Below are 18,284 nucleotides of genomic sequence, written 5' to 3' on the forward strand. Positions count from 1 at the left end.
GGTTTTCTTGGTGACTGTTGTCCCAGCTGCCTTGAGATCACTAACAAGTTCCCCCCGTATAGTTTTAGGCTGATCTCTCACCTTCCTCATGATCAAGAATACCCCACGAGGTGAGATTTTGCATGGTGCCTCAGATCGATGACGATTTACAGTTATTTTGTATTTCTTCCATTTTCTTACTTTTGCACAGTTGTCTCCTTCTCACCCAGCGTGGGTTTTGTAGCCCATTCCAGCTTTGTACAGGTCTATGATCTTGTCCCTGACATCCTTATAAAATTCTTTGGCTTTGCCCATGTTGTAGAAGTTAGAATCTGACTTATTGAGTCTGTAGACAGGAGTATTTTATTAAGGTGACTATGTAAGACAGCTGTTTTTAATGCAGGTAGCGAGTTGATTAGGAGCGTCTAACTGGTCTGTAGGAGCGAAAACTCTTAATGGTTGGTAGGGAATCAAATACTTATTTCTCACTGCAAAATGCAAATGCATTTTTATAATTTATACAATTTGATTTTCTGGATCTTATGGTTGATATTCCATTTCTCAATGTTAAAATTAACATTAAAATTATAGATTGTTTACGTCTTTGTCTGTGGGCAAACTTAAAAAATCAGCAAGGGATCAAATACTTATTTCCTTTACTGTATTTGTTCATTTTCTTTTAAATTAAACTTGTCAGCAGGATTGGCGCTGTTACTCTGATTAAAATGATACCTAAGATGAAGAAATCAATCTTGCAGTTCTTGTGTATGTGTGTGCTCTGGGACAGGACTGTAGTCAGAGTTTTATCATGGTGCTCTAAGCCAGGGAAACCAAGGACCTACCCACAGGCCGCCCGAAGTACAAACATTTTCCTCATCATAGAGACAGACTGTTTGTGCTTTGGGGTGGCCTGTGAGCAGATCTTTCCTTGGCTCTCTGGCCTAGAGCAGGAAGAAAATACTCTGCCTACAGTCCTGCCCCAAAGCATGAGAATCTCATTCAATGAAAACTTCTAATACTGATTACATAAGAACCACGAAACGCATTTCTTTACTTCAGGCATAATTTTGATCAAAGTAACAGCGCCAACCTGACAGTGTCTGTAGTTTACTTTGCAAAATCCTGCTGACAGGTTCGCTTTAAGTTCAATTTGTACACTTTTGTCCATGAAACAATTGTACTGAGACAACACATTTATGGTCAAAGCCAAGAAAATTATGATGTATTGAAAGCAGAGCACCTAAGGTTGCACCTGTGAATTTGTGCACCCAACATAAAAGCAAACAGAATTATAATAATGAATCCTAAATTGTGAGCATAAGATGCTATTTATATGTATTTTCTATATTTCCGAAGAATAGTTATGACCAAGATTGGCATTTATAGTTCTTCATCGTGAAAAATTGTCAAAATTCCTGTAATTAGACACATCCCTAACTAATAAGCTGAGTTCCTATAATTAGAGATGCGCAAATTCGATCGGTTTTTGTCCCCGAATCTGATGTTGACATATTCGTGCCATATTCTAACACTGTTAGCGCCGAATGTAAGTTTGATGATTGGTTCTCAACATTTTTGGAAATTTCTACTTTCATTGACTCTAATGATGCTCAGCTATGTTCAATGAATATTGCAAAAACAATATTCGATGCCCATCAAATTTGGAACCGAACCCGAACAAATTAGCTCATCTCTACCTATAATGCACAAAGTTAACGGGTGGACTTTATCTTATGCTTTGCACCAGAATTTGTGAGCATTGGTGTTATTTTTAGTTTTTAGACATATTTTAAGTCCATTAATTTTATTTTGATCTAGTCAAAAGAGGCAGCTACATATATTTATGATTTGCAACTTTTTAAAAATGTTGCACAAAATGTTCCAAAGCAGCTCCAGTAGAGAGATGGCACAAAGACTGAAAAAAATGTTCTAAACAGAAGTCTTACATCTAAAAGTGTGCCAAATTAACCAAACATTGTCTCACACTTTGATAAATTTGCTGGAATTAATGGCAACACAGGCCGAAGAAAAGCTTTCTCTCATGATACATTCATGAGATGGAGCATCCCTAGTTTTTGGAAATGTGTACACTTACTATGCATAATTCATAAAGATATTGTCTTATCTTATTAATTGTGTAAAATTGCTAAATTCTGGTAAAAACAAAGAACTTTGCAATTTATCTCTTATTAAAAATCTTTTCCATTTTCAAGAATGGATGGATTTTTGTTATATTGTGTATTTCTCTTTGCCAAGGCAGAAAGAGCATGCTTTAGAGCAGGGGTCCATAACCTGTCGCTTTGGAGACACATGTGGCTCTCAGACCTATGTTTTGGCTTGATGTATTTGCACCATGGCTAGTAAACAACTATGAAGAGTGGGATTCCAGATGGTTACTTTTGTGAGTAATCGAACAGAGAAGAACAAATCTGCATTACTATATACTGGCCTTAATGTTTAGAGATAAACTAAGTATATAATGATACTGGAGATAGAATGATACTACCAGCCAGAGGTAGTGCTTGAAGCTGGATGTGACACAATGGTGGGAGCGCATGATGCAAAAATACTGATTTGGGGTAAGGTGGTTACCCTTGGATATGAGTATACTGACTATAAGTTAGGGCAGCACAAGGTCTTGGTGTGATGGAAAACTTTGGCTGTCTTTACACTGGTAATGTTTGTTTTGGGTGTCACTACTTTGAGGGGAGAGAGCAAGACGTCACTACTTCTGGGAAGAGGGGGAAAGACCTGAGTGTGGCTCAAAACCCGCTCTGAGAGCTGAATGTGGTTCTCCAGGTAAGAAAAGTTTGGGACCACTGCTTTAGAACTTGCATGACTGTTCTGAAGCTCTCCGGACCACTGAATTCAACCAATGCTGGCTGCAGAGTCGAACCTGACTCTGTTTACAGAAAGTGAGAGCACATAGTTTAAACCGGAGGTGCGACAGTGCTGGAAGTCCAAACTATTTATTTTCAGGAATACACCACTCCACTGGCAAATAGGAAATAGAGAGGCTGAGGAAAGGTGTGCTCCTAAAGAAAGAAGAGGAGACAGCCCTTTCAGCATGGCAGACTATAAGTGATGGAACACTGATGGATGCAATGCATTTTTTTCATGTTTCTGTAAAATCTCGTGCCATGTATGTAAAGATTGTCAGTTTTAGAAACAAGTTCTGGAAGGACACCTCAGTCCCATTGAAAAAGATGAAAAAATACTGCATATGCATATAAGAAATTAAAAAATACTGCAAGAAGAACCATTGAATTAAGTGCTAGGTGTTGAGTTCCTGCTTCTGCACAAGGGGAATCTCGAGCCATCTCCGCTGCGGTCTCCCATTCTTATCCAGCCGCAGTGGAGTCTGCTCAGCAGAGACGTCGGTCCCAGCGTCTTGCTCAGTCTCACTCTGTACAAAGAGTTACTGCTGCTTTTCCTGCTTCTGCCATTGAAGTCAGTGTTGGGCAGCGGCGAGCAGATGCTTTTGGGCTAAGTCCTGCTTTTCTCTTTCTGAGCATGCCCAGGGCAAGATTTCCCATTGGAGATCGAGGGTCACATGCTCAGGTACTGCAGCACATCCCATTGGTCCCCCAGGAAGGTCCTGAAAGGCCAAAACTTTGGTAGCAGCTTCCCATTGGTCCTTTATTGGAAGGTCCTGAACGTGCTGCAACTATATAAGCTGCGCATGACTGCACGGCCATGCGCTAGTGTACATGTGTAAATGTGTGTGTGTTGTGAGTGAAAGTTGCTCTTTAAATAACCCTCCCTATTGGATGACTGTTCAGCACGTAAACACACAATACAGCGTCTTATTGCTGTGACCGCCAGTGCGGCGCCTTGTGCTTTCACAGCGCTTTCCTGACCCAAGCCTGGGTGGTTAGTGGCGTTTGCCAGTGCGGCACTGCATGCACTCTCATGCTTCTATTGCTGTCACTCTGACACCTCAGTAGCGGTGTCGAGCGCATGAGGTCTATGTACTCAAATCCTGTGTCTTGGGATTGAGTTCTGAGACTCGTTGCTTGCGCTCTTGGTGCGGTACCACGGCCCTGTGACGTAACAGGGTTTGCTTCCTTCACACAGGGTGAGGTTAGCCCATGTGTGTATTCACTTTGTACCGCCATATAGTCCATCATTACTTGGCAGCAGGTTCCATCTCTGCACGGTGGACCCCGGGCTGCGAACGCACCATACTCTATCTGTCTTATTATTTGGTGCGTTCCGCTAGCCCTAACATTAAGTGATGTGGACAAGTGGATCAATTATAGTCATACTTTACATGCATCTTATTTATCTGCCCTATAAAGTATGCTAAATGAGTTTCTTTCCAAAGGATGTGAAAATGAAGATTTGTTAGTATGGAGGCCGTGGCTTCTAGAGTGCTATGTATTGGTGGCCTCTGGATTACACTTGATCTACATAGGATTAATTTTAATGGACACTGCTGTCTTCTTAGAATGGTGTCCTAAAAATATTGTGTTTGTAGCAAGTGATGGTGTCCATTTAAATCAATAGCCTGTCATTCTAGTTAATTGACAGAGGTCCTGAATGATGTACCGTAACTATTAACTCAGATTGCCCTAGAGCTATATTCGCATATACCAGATTTATTGCACAAATTTCTGCAACTGCAAAACAGTTCTGTTCATATAAATAAGATTGTTAAGCAGCATGTGTTGGGATTTGTTTCCTGACCATTTATTTTGGGGGGTTTGCAGATATTATTTTTACATTCACTGTTTGATGATATGAGAAATGGTTTTATTGCCATTATTTATATTCACCTACAGTTATTTTTTTATTTATTTTTTTAATCAAGACATGGTAAAGCTTTTGGAGAATTTACCAGCTAGTATCCATAAAAATTAATGTAAAAAAAACCTAAAAGACATAGTCACAAAGGTTAGATAAATATGTTTTTCAGGATCTAGGGTAAGAGAATGTTCAAGTCTTGTCATTACTATTTCTAACTATTATTATTATTATTATATAGATAATGGTTTAGAAGATGGATGGACTACAAATATTTCAGCCATTTTAGATAAGTGACTTGTAATTCAATGATACATACAGCAGACCCTACAATATTAATATCAATGGTCAATAAGAGGTTTGCATGCATTTTCAAAAAGGATCTAACATGAAAGGGCAGCTTAACGCTGAAATAATACAATTTCTGATATTTATTTTAAGCTGAATGCTATAGGTGGTGTTTGAACAGTAGGGGGATGGAAAAGAATTGTCATTATAACAACAAGAAGTTATTTGGGCACCAGCTGCTCTATTTGCAATGACATTATCCTTGGTGCACAAACTCTACTATCTTTTTGTTAATATGTTCTACAAAAACAAAATGTCAATTTTTGGTCTAATTTGTGGACTAAACTCAACTAATTTAAGTGAGTCAGTTCTTTTTTGTGGTTTAATCTAACAAGTTTGTAAAATGTTTTTATTTACTATTTTCATAGGAATGAAAAGGATGCTACATTAAGGGAAAAGAATGACACACAAATCAAAAATGGATCCAGGGCACTGATGAAAAATTGTCCATTTTTCTTATACACATTAAAAAATGGATGATTGAATAAGACTCTTATGATTTTTAGAATATCAGCCATTCATTCTCCTCGATCCAGTTCATGTCATAAACATCTGCAGTATAAAGCCTTCCTCAACATGCCTTAAGATAGTCTTAAAGAAGAATGTCCTCAGGTTGATTCACTGCAATTAGTCTGTATTTAGAGACTATGATTAGCAAGGGCTACATGGCTAATTTGGTCAGATGACAGGAAGATCATAAATTGCAACATCATATCTAATTATTTTAAATTGGGTCATTTTGCAACATGTTGTTAGGACTGGCGGAACGCACCAAGAGAGATGATATAGATGCGTTCGCAGTCCGGGGTCCACCGTGCAGGTGAAACCTGCTGCTAAGAAATGACAGACAATATGGCGGTATTCAAAAGTATACACGCGTGGGTTAAACCTCACCCAGCGTGAAGAAAGTTATCCTGTTGTGTCACAGGACCGCGGTACCGCACATAGAGCGCGAGCAAGTGGTCAGCGAACTAAACCCCAACAGGGATTGTAGTCCGATTAGACCCTTGCTGGCACTACACCGCTACTGGGTGTGAAAGGAATTATATAATTAAAGCACCGAAGTGCGAACTGTGCCGTGCTGGCAGGCACCACTAAGCACCCAGACGTGGGTCAGGAAGCGCACACTGGCGCGTGGCACCGCACTGGCGGTCACAGCAGTAGACGCTGACACGTGTGTGACACGTTGAGTGATAAGTCGGGCGCTAGATAGCAGCCATACTCCATACGCGAACAATCATACAATAGGGTAGGGGTATTTAAAGAACGACTTGCACTCACAACAAACACACGTATTAAATTGTACACTAGCGCATGGCCGTGCGGTCATGCGCAGTTTATATAGTTGCAGGACAGGAAGCGGCCACAGAAACTTTGCCCTTCCAAGACCTGCCAAGAGGACCAATAGAATGCGCTGCAGAGTCTGAGCACATGACCCTCGATCTCCAACGGGAGATCTTGCCCTGGGCATGCTCAGTGTGCGCAGACAAAGACTTAGTCCCAGAGAAGTCCACTCGCTGCTGACCAGTATAGGCTTTACAGGCAGAAGCTGGAGAAGCAGCAGTAACTCTTCTCACAGAGTCAGACTGAGCGAGACGCTGGGATCGACGTCCCTGCTGAGCAGGCTCCACTGCGGCTGGAGGAGAATGGGAGACCGCAGCGGAGACGGATCGAGATTCCCCCTGTGCAGCAGAGGAAATTCGACTCCTAACACATGTGACTTCAAATTACTACAACTCAACAGCCACAAAAAAAATCACATCTTCTAGATTTTTGACCAATAAGTTGTATGCAGCATTCCCAGCAAAGACTTAGTAAATAGTAAGCATAGATCTTGCTTTCTGTGACTTTATAGTCATGTGACCAAAGGCCCCAAGCAAATCTTTTCTTATTCTCTGAACATAATAACTATGCATTAATCACATGTGCATGTGCTACCTATTCTGATATGCTGCAATACTTTTGGAATCTATCAAGACTTTGCATTATATTTTTTAGCCATGCCAATTTCAAACAAGGTGTTCAGAAAATGCCTCTGTCCTTTACAAAATAATATTGACTCATACTTTTGAATGAATTTATAAGAATTTAGTTACATTTGATTTGTTTAAGGGCACTTGTCCTCGCCCAAAGCCGAGAGAAAAAACTGTCTTGTGACCAACATCTGCTACACAAAAAGCAAACTGACCCAAAGAAACTGCCCCAATTTTCATACTTTAACGTGCTCTCTAGTTTTTGTATGGGGTAGCATTTCCATTTTCCAATGGCTCACTTGCCCTTAGCTGAAAGCCCACCGCCCATATGACGTAGAGTAGAGAAAGAGCTGAAAGACAAAGAACTGTCCCTACTTACTGTCATCTATCTTGGTGTATCTCCTAGTAGAGGCAGATTACTCTTGACAACAGGCAATATACAGCAAGTTAAACAAAAAAAGACATCTAGTGTCAAGTACTTAAGAGCAATTTTCTAGTGGGGAGGCATCATTTTTAACGTGAACAATTTTCAGATTGACAATGTTGTTTGATAGTACAGTGGTCATTGAAAGGACTATTTTAGTTGGTTGGCTTCCACATATTTAAATATTGGAGATAATAGAGATAAGTGAATCTAGAAAAAAGGCTTTGTGAGAACTAACTTATTGTGACCTTTCTTGTTGCAGATTCCTTTTTCCCACATACTGTATAAGACAATGCCGGTTGAAAGTGATTTCGCGAAAGCATTTGTTTTCTTACAATGAGGAAAAGGACTCCTTAATAGGAAATTGGCCCATCAATAAAATAGTAGTTAAGTAGATTTCAATAAAAAATAGAGCAACTCACACAATGTGACTTAAAAAAAAAGAAAATACTTAGTGTTACTTACAGATACATTACTACTACACTAATGTCAGCCAGTTGGGTTAGAAAACTAAAGGCTTCTAAATCATTGAACAATTCTGAGTACAAGGACTTTCTATTTATCTTGTGAAAAAAGTCTCCATGGCATATGTATTTTCAGAACTAATCAACTGTTTTGCAGAATGGCTTATTTTATATCTAGAGGGTAGTCTGCATAAGAATAATTCCTCTACTGCACTTGTCAAATATTCATGTATTAATAGCAATGAGAGCAGCTTGCAAAATGTGACACAAATCCATACATACCTTTGTTAAATCCTGAAGGGATTTGCTCCACACCTTACAAAGTTCTGCTGGTATGTATGAATAGATTCCCCGAAGCCATTTTACACTAAGTGGAGACACCATACAATGGTCGATGGATTCTTCAATAAGCCTGTAATATCTACAGAATGAAAATGCAGTGTGAGAACAGTTTCAAAAGCTTTGCTGTTCCCTCAGCAGATATTATGAATATGAAAGATACCCTTTTTTTTATTTTTTACAAAGTATGTGACACCCTAGTTAAAAAAAAAAGTATGACAGGCTCTCTATCCTGTCACAACCTTGCGCTAGGAGATGTCAGAAATGAGCGCATAATAACAGTTATTCTGAATAATATAGTTAAGCCCATGATAACAGACTGACTTACTATTCCCTTGATTAATGTTCTTCGCAGTAAGCGATGCCTCGATTTCAGCCATTCTAAATTAAGCTAATTATTTCTTCACCCAGCTGTCAATTAGGTTCAATTTTGCAATATCAACAAGTTTAAACTTAAACAGAATTTGCATAATAAAATCATTAAAATCCTTTTAGAGGACATATGCCAATCGAATATTTATGAAACACAATTAGATTTTTTTTTCCTTGGAATCCAAAATATATTACAGAGTATTTACTCCATGATACGTGCTTGTATATAAATGATTCATAGTAAATGCAATATGAAACATAATAAAATATATTTGTAATGTAAAGATAATTGCAATTGCTACATTGAGAATAATGATATCAAACTTGTAGATACGTAGTTTTGGCTAGCACCAACATTCCTAACATGCCCTGACCACTATGTTTAGCAATATTTGAAGAGCAACAGCTTAAGGTGCAATGAATTTCTAAAATAAAACCAAATTTGGATTTCATTATTATATATTCTTTAAAATAAATCTGCCACCTGAATATACAACCCTATGAAAATGCAGAATACAACAACTATAGGTATGTTTTCTTAGTATCCAAAATGGCACAATAAATATTTTGCCATTTGACTACAAGGCATGATGAAAGAATACAGCAGGCCCCAATTCATCAAATAATTTTTGCTGGAATTCTGGTATAAAATTGGTTGAAATATCATAAAATTTTTGTATAACTTGTAGTTTTTATACCAGTCTGGACCAGTTGTGCCAACTTTTTAAAAAGGTTGTGGTTCAGCATGGCAGGCAAATACATTATAATCTATGCCATAAAAGTAGCATAAATTAAGGCACAAATGTACCCCAATGTAGAGTACAGTTTTTAAGTTGGTGCACATGCAAAAGTATACATACATTCACATATATATATATACATATATATATATATTTATACAGTACAGACCAAAATATTGGACACACCTTCTCACTTAAAAATTTTTCTGTATTTTCGTGAATATGAAAATTATACATTGACACTGAAGGCATCAAAACTATGTCTACGTCCAGGGAGATTAGCTACAGTGCCATGGTTTGGAAACTTCTTGATTATGTTGCACACCATTGACAAAGGAACATCAAGACCTCTGGAGATGGACTTGTAACCATAAGATTGTTGATATTTTTCAACAATTTTGGCTCTCAAGTTCTCAGACAGTTCTCTTCTCCTTTTTCTGTTCTCCATGCTTAGTGCGGCACACACAGACACATAATGCAAATATTGAGTCAACTTTTCGCTTTTTTATCTGGTTTTAGGTGTGATTTTCATATTGCCAACAGCTGCTACTTGCCACAGGTGAGTTTGAACAAGCATCCCAGGCTTGAAATAAAGTTGTTTATACACAATTTTGGAATGGTGACAACAATTTATCTGATTCATTTTTGGGGTTTTGTGTGAAATTATGTCCAATTTGCTGTTTTTTTTTCTTTTTTTGTGTTCTTGCAGTACACACATAGGAAATAAATGTGTGTAACAAAACATGTGTAACTACATTAATTTTCTGGGAGGAATACTTAATTTTCTGGAACAAATTGAAGGGTGCCCACACTTCTGGACATATCTATAGGTATGTCTCTTATAATATTGTTCTGAGAACTATCTAATCTAATCTGCCAAGATTTAAAACTAACAAATTGTGAAGGTTTTAAAGAGAAATTCAATTATCAGCAAAGTTATTATGTGCAAATTGAATGTTATTATTATCCGCAGGGGTTACACACCACAGAGCATAATAAACATAGGATCTAAAATTAAAATCATACTCACCTCACCGCTTGCCTGTCCTGCTATTCTTGCAGCCCACCATCTGGTCCTCTACACTCCATCACGCATTCTCTTCCACCTCTTCTCTCCAGGTCCTGGATTCCAGCTTGACAAGGCTTTAAACATCACAACACACAGTGACATTAGAGGCCTAGTCGACCTAGAAGCGAGGACCTGGAATGAAAAGGCTACAGAGACTGGATGACAGGGAGAAAGTTAAGGCATAGAGGACAGGACAGAAAACTGCGGGGATGGCAGGATAAGTGACCAGTGATGTGACTATTACTAATATTTTTTTAACCATTTTCCTATCCTTCTAAGATTTAACAAAATTACAGCATCAACTTGCTACCATTTGGCTGCCTTCGCGCAGAATGTATTAAGAGAAAATTTATATTCTGGATAGTACAAACGTACAGTTATGGGGCACTTTTGTTCCTGTGCTCAATGAATAAAGCTGGTTTCTCATGTATGAAAAATAAACTGTGCTTTTTTCAGTGTCTTGGACCCATTTTGAGTTTTGTTCCAGCAATCCTTGATGCATTTATGTTTCTCGTCTGATGAAAAAAAATTAGATACCCCTGTTCCTTAAGTAGTAAAATACTGACAGCATAAAGATTACATCAGTGTGCTTTCAGTTTTTTTATATGGCCTTTGGCTTGCCTTAGCGAGTTTGATCCTCAACACAGATCAAAGTAGGAAGTGACTCTTTTTTTTCTTGCACAATAAAGATAAGTCTGCAAAAAAAGGACATGTGAAAAAGCACATTCATTGTAAGGGGTCCATAATCTATCTCTAAAAATAACAGATAGCACACATACCAAGAAACGGATGTGTTAAAAAGCTCTGAAGCTCAGAATGGAGTCTGTCTTTGACATCTATTTTGATTTTTTTTGGCAAGGCTGAACTACTTTAATGTTTGACTACTTGATAAGGATGCCAAATGCAGTAGACTGTTTTTGACTATTTTTAGTGCTATATAGAAATAAGCACTTAAGACTCTCAATGGAATAAAATACATTAACATTTGTGTCCCCATATCTATTACACTTCTATATTTAGTTAAAATGAAAGTAATATTTTATTTTACAAATGCTTACAACTTAAGGAATAGCGACAATTTAGTTGGTCACTCTGGTTACTATGTATAGAACATATTTTGCATCTTGTACAGAATATCGATTTCCATTTCATGAGCCTGGAAAAGAACACGGTAACGCTTAACCTCCTTCAATAGTGGTGAGAATACTGTGGCAATTAATAACAAGGCTAAGGCATCTGGGATATTTAACAAGCCTCTAGGCCTTAATATGGTTCCTTCATCCCTTGATTGATTTCATCTATAGACATTTATTATAAGAAGGCTGTTTCTATGTAAGGAATGCAACACACCAATATTAGGATGCTGCGCATGACTAGCAAAACAGCTTCAACATATGCAACACAAATTAAGATTATCTAGTCATAAAAGCAATATTTAAAAAAAATAAAATACTGATATGGATTTGTTGTAAATATTTAATAAAATTTGAGAATACCACTGATTTCTTCTAATCTGGGGGCCTAATTGCTAGGCACCGGGATTCTCCCTTTGCACAGGAGGGATCCCAAGCCTTGTCTTCTCCTGCGATGCCCCATTCTGTCTCAACCACAGTGTATGCTGCTGAGCAAGGACACCGGTCTCAGCATCTTGCTCAGATCCAGGCTGTACATTTGGTTACTGCTGCCTCTCCAGGTTCTGCTATAGTAACTGCCTATACTAAGCAATGTGCAGTCACTCCTGAAACTGAGCCCAGGTGTTGCTCTACTGAGCATGCTCGAGGGTCGACTTCTCATTGGTGGTCACCCATCACATGCTTACGTCTTGGTTGGTTTTGGATTGGCCAGTGAGTAAGGTCCTGTCAGATTGACAGAAACTATAAAAGGATCTTTGGCGTGCCCGTCGGTGCGCTAAGATCATTTGTGTTTGGTGTGTGAGAGGAACCTGACAGTAGTGTGGACTCAGCTGTGTGTGCTCAGGGCAGGCTCAGTGCCTAGAATTCCAGCTTTTCCGGAGAGGAGTTTATGTGTTTGAATTCAGGGCAGATGCTAGTGCCTTTAGAATTCCGTCCTCTCTGGGGAGGAGTTCTTTGAGTGCTTGGAGTCCACTACCGGTTTCTGTGCCCCAGTGGGGCTTGCGCACACCTGTGTCACTAACAGGGTATGCAATTAGCGCCATATTCACATATTCGGCCGTGTGCTGATAAACATGGTCTCATAGCAAAGTTTCTTTTCCTTCGATGTGTGCGATTGGCACAGCCACATGCTAATCCACTGAGTGTAATTAACTCAGTGAGAGTCTGTTTCACTTGCTGCAGGTCTTGCCATTGTTCTTTTAGCTGCAGTATACCATTTCTGCATGGTGGTCCCCGAGTGGTGAATGCATTTCATTATTATAATTTATTTAGTGTGTTCCGCCCACCATAACACTAATTAACATTGACACCTATGTTCAGAAGTTCTGAGTGACTGTATGAATTTACAGCTCAACTTTACCTGGAGATTTACTGCATTAGGCAGGTCTTCTTATAAATGCTGAGTGAATCAAAGATAAAATTTCCACCCACTATTAGACTGCTACAAAGTTTAATTCATATTCTGCCTTATACTTGAAGAACACTAGTCTCAAAATAATTAGTAGAAAACAAATTCAATTACGACTAACACAGTTTAAACTGACTAAGCGAACACTAAATTATATAACTGCTGATATGGTAGAGTAGTGGCAGTAGGGTCATTCTAGAATTAAGGTTGTCTAAAGAAGTGGGTTTTTAGTTTGCTTTTTAGTTTCCAAAGGTGGAGGAGCATTTGATCAGTTGGGGTAGTGTGTTCCAATGTATGGGGCATGCATGTGGGAAATGGTTGTGTGAAGAGAAGACAAGAAGAAAGCAAACTAGCAGGTCTTCTGAACACTAGAGTAGGGAGATGGTGATGAATAGAATTGTAAATCAATGGTAATATTTTGAACTACATTATTTGTGAAACTAGTAGCCAGTGAATGGTAGAGTGGAGGAAGTTGAATAAGGAAGGGGATTAGGAAGTACTGGAAAGCAATGTTAAAGGAACATTGGGGCTATGCAAGAGTATTAGACGGAATGTCACAGAGATAGATGTTCCAGTTGTCTAATAGATTACTTAAAGTTGACAAAAGTTAAGGAAAGAGTGGCTTTGAAAAGTATTTTTAAGGAGGAGGTGTCAGGGGGCTTGTGTGTGCTGTGAAAGACAAAGTGGAGGGTTATTCAAAAGTAGGGAGTAACAGAGTGTCACCACCAGCCTGTTTTCATGGACACCATACTGTAACCAGACCTACATTAGTGTTCCTTGTCCTACATATAGTGGGGGCATGTTTGTCTTTGTTCCTATCTGCAGGAAGCATCTCCAATGCACAAGCCAGCAGACAGGCTGAGAGAGGGATCTTGAACAATCTTCATCCTTTGAGCTATGTTTAATTGGGTGGTGGATGTAATTATCTCGGTCCAACAAAAAGGGCTGATCCCCAGAAAGGTAGGACAATAAGTCACATGTTTTGGTTGATGCTGCATCTTGGGAAAGGCAAGGATCTGCTGCTGCGGCCAGGTCCTGGTGCCATGTGTGGAGATCATTTGCCACCACTCTGCTGTATTTTAGTAACAAATCTAAAGACTGTTGTTACATATTCCTTGGCATCAGATTACCGGGTGGCGCCCCCGGATTTGTCCCTTTTGTGTGGCCACTTTGCAGACTCTAAGTGGCAATATTGACGTTTGATGTTATATTCTCCCAGTTTCAATCGATCTGCTGTCCCTGCCTGCTCTGTCATGCACACCTATCACAAAGGGGACTTGTGAGCATGAGGAAATTGTGGAGCCATTAACTGTTAATGATAGTCTGGTGGGAGTGATAGTTGTAAGATAATGAATTCAGTTTTCTCTGTGCAGATTTTGGAAAGCAGGAAAAGGTGAATAAATATGATAGAAATTTTGAAATCATAGTCAGTAGAAAAATAAAATTTAGGATAGAAAAGTACATTTGAAAAGTTTTTCTAAAAGCTATGGAATTCTATGAGCTTTTCTTTTCTAGAGATATAGATCTCATGATTGAATATTTGTGGACATAAGCTAAAAGAGGTCAAGATGAGGAAGTGGTATGTGAATTTGTATGTCATCCTTGCACACAAGAGCCATGCTAATATAGTCTTTATTATTACAATTTGACAATAGGGTTGAGCAAAATAATTCACAGGACCCTGGTTTGGTATCTGTGGCTGCCAGACAAGAGCCCTGTAAACCTTCTTCATCACCAGCATCTCTTATTATTTGTAGGCCCAATGCGATGTAATTTGAGCTTCATGTCACAATAATGATGTCACACCAGAACTGCTATTTAGGAGAAGTCCTAAGGATGCCAGCAAATAGGAAGAGGTTCACAAGGCTAGGGTTCAACAGGCACAGACTACTAACATGGCAACTCGGCCAGGGCCCTGCAAATATTTTTGCTCAACTGAAAAATGATTATTATTTTTTCTTTTGCTCAACTAAAGGTTCATTTCATGAAGACAACCCTAGTCTATGTACCCTATAAGAATACCCTCTCTAAAATCCCTTAAAAGAAGTATAGGTTATCCCCAGCAAAAGCAACGGATCTGGTTTCTAATTGTACTTATGAGACTACCCATTTTATGAACCTAAAAATAAACATGGAAAACAATGAGGAAACAATGCCAGTGACTCCCAAGAACCATTGGGAAATAATTTAATCAATGAACACGTGAATAGGCTTATATATTAAAGAATAGCTATGCACATCACAATGCACATATATTGTAATTTATGCATACTACATATAATGGTAAACTGAAATTGCATATATTACAAAGTCTTTATTTTGAAATCTGTTGGTTACCTAGTGCAATCACATTTTACAGTGTTGTACATATTGTTTATTCTCAAATGTGGGATTCCAGATAAAGAGGTTCACCACTGAAATGTATTTCTAGAACAATCTGATTAATAATGCAGCCTGAGAAGAGGTTGGCATAGATTGACTGCTGAAAAGCTGCTTTCTCCCTCTCTGCTGCCAATACTATTTTGGGCTGAGCAGCATAGCTATAGTATAACTAAAGCATGCAGAACTTTTTCCATATCTTACTTCCAAAGCTACCATACTTTTAAGAAAATAAATTTAGATAGAAAAACTAATATATCTATGTCAATCAATATAATTATCAGAACCAAAACGTCAAGCATGGCAATCTATGCACCATATACTGCAATTTATGCCTATGCATTTAGATGCCTATAAGTAAGGACATAAAGTCTGAAATACGTCAGGTGTGCAGTGTGCCTTGACATTCTATGACATGTATATTTTTAACTTTTCACCAAAAATGGATTAAATAAAAGACTAAATTTGATTTTTTATGGAAATCACCTGGTGCTGTTTTTTCCTTTTTTGCCTGCATTTAATGATGCTGTACATAAAATAGATGAAGCATTGGTGTAAAATAAGGTAAACAATTGTTAACAAAACCTTAAAAAGGGAGGAATAAGAAGGATAGAAATACACATGTAGGTAATATAAGGATAAGACAAAATCATAAAAATAAAAAGTGCTCACAGCGGTGATCGGAAGCTGCGACAAGAGCCGGATGGATGACAGTGAGGAGTATGGGGTTTGGAGAAGTGAGTAGCAAGTTGAATATAAATATTTTTTGTTTTAAAACCTTTTGAAGGACATTTATAGGTCAGAAAAAATGATGGACAGAGGTTACCATTTTGGTGAATCCAAATTATAAAAAAAGAATCAGCTTTTTGGGAAATGCAGATCTTTGTAATATTCGAATAGAAAGCAATTCCACTTGTATATATATATATATATATATATATATATATATATATATATGTTCGTCTCCTGTACACAGTTGATGTGTGCTCTAACATTTAGACGACTATTTAATCAAATATTGTATGAAATATTTGAGGCCTGGTTTAATTTTTAAGTTTTACAAAGGACTTTATTCCTTTTGACAAAAATAGGTTTTGGGGGAATGGTGCTCTTTCTTGTCATGTGAAGGCATATTCTTATCCTTGCAAAAATAGTATTATAATCTGTGTCTACAACTAACTCATATTAAAGCTAGATACAAAAACTTTCAGCTTTCGAAAAGAAGCCTTGATGGTATTTTGGTATTAGGAGTGCTGATCTCATGAATATCTGAAAATACAGCTTAGATTGGTTATCAATATGCTAAAATGAGTTCATTAATATAATATGGTCTTTTGAAGAACTCATCTGTAAAACCAGTAAGTAAGATCATAAGTTATAGTCATTCAAATGTCAGTAACTCCCACGAAACTACAAAATCTTCATGTTCAGGACTCTCAATTCTAAATGTTTTTCTGTTCAGATAAAGGAAGCAGTAGGCAAACGGAATAATAGACTATGACAGGGAAGCCCATGGGATCTTATACATATCAGCTAAGTAAACTATAAATCTGATACAAATGTCAGAATTGTTAAATGCAGTATCTCATGAGTCCTATAAGTGATCAAAATCATATTTTAAAAGGACAGACCTCATAATGATTGTCATGTCAGATGGAGCAGTAACATTCTTATGTGTGCTGAAGATTTCAAAACTGATTTTGAAGCATTAAATACTTGAAATGCTCAAAATATTGATCATTAGCTATCACATACAAAATATGAACATACAATTCATAATTTATCAATGCCTTGTGTTCAACAAGATTATACAGTATTATATACCTATATAAGTAAACCAGTTAAGACTTAACAGTGGTCTCCTCAAATCTGTGCCCCTTTAAAGCTCCTCTACTTTGCACTACTTATATATTGTTTATTTCAACTGCTATGTTATATATTTAATAAAGCTCTATAATGTTTTTAACAATGAATAATAAGTAAGATATGCTAGTCTACAATAGATTCAAATGTAATGAAAAGCTCTGGTGGTTTACTCAACGCGTTTGAAGGTCTATCTGACCTCTTCATCAGGAAAATACCACAAAAAGCCACCAGAGCTTTTCATTACATTTGAATCTGTATTATTGTGGCAGCGTGGACTTAATCCCAAATTATCCTGCACAACGTCTCTGAGAAGGTCGTGTGAGTTGCCCGTGGATCTGCAGCAGCCGATACGCACATGCTTTTTGCCTTACACCATCAGGTGAGCAGCTCCCTGTTAAAAAACTGCACTTAATCTGAGGATAAGACCCTATATGCGCTTTTTGTCTCCCTAATCTACTAGTCTACAATAGGTATCATGACATAATTGACACACAGACTTATTTGTGATTTACTATTTGTGCACTTTTATGAGAAAACCTAAGTGCACCCTCTTTAAATTCAATGGATTTTTTTTGTCAGGGAATAGTACAAACCTCTAGCCCTCAGAAGGTCCAAAAATTAGATAATAGAAACTCAAATAAACAACAGCACATGGCCAACAATTAGAAGCAGTGTGGGAAAAATTAAGTGCACCTTTATGCCTTCCTTATAAATTAAGATAGTAAGTAATAAGTGCTGCTAATCAAATATATTAGATTAGCTGTTTATCAGCAAGTATGACCAGTTACACCTCTATAAAACAGAAGTTTAGCAGTTTGAAGGTCTAGAGCAATGAGGCATGTGTTAACACAATGCTAAAGAGGAAATAAATTAGGACTGATCTTAGAGAAACAATTGTTGCTGAACTTCGATGTGGGAAGGTTACCATTTCCAAAAATTTGGATGACATCCTTGTGTAGCATGAAATATTATTGACAAGTAAAAATTATTCAAGATTCAAGAAAGTTAGCCATTTCCCCAGAAGTGGATGTCTCAATAAGTATA

At 37.8% G+C, this 18,284-nt stretch overlaps 1 protein-coding gene across 1 annotated transcript in view; it reads right to left on the reverse strand.

Annotated features, from left to right (window-relative positions):
* LOC138674484 (dynein axonemal heavy chain 3-like) overlaps positions 1–18,284 on the reverse strand; it is a 3,367,401-nt gene that overhangs the window by 2,765,048 nt on the left and 584,069 nt on the right. Inside the window, 1 exon segment of the mRNA XM_069762320.1 lies at positions 8,217–8,355. Within this exon segment, the coding sequence (XP_069618421.1) occupies positions 8,217–8,355 (139 nt within the window).

Source organism: Ranitomeya imitator, chromosome 4 (assembly GCF_032444005.1).
Source record: "Ranitomeya imitator isolate aRanImi1 chromosome 4, aRanImi1.pri, whole genome shotgun sequence".
Lineage (NCBI taxonomy): Eukaryota > Metazoa > Chordata > Amphibia > Anura > Dendrobatidae > Ranitomeya > Ranitomeya imitator.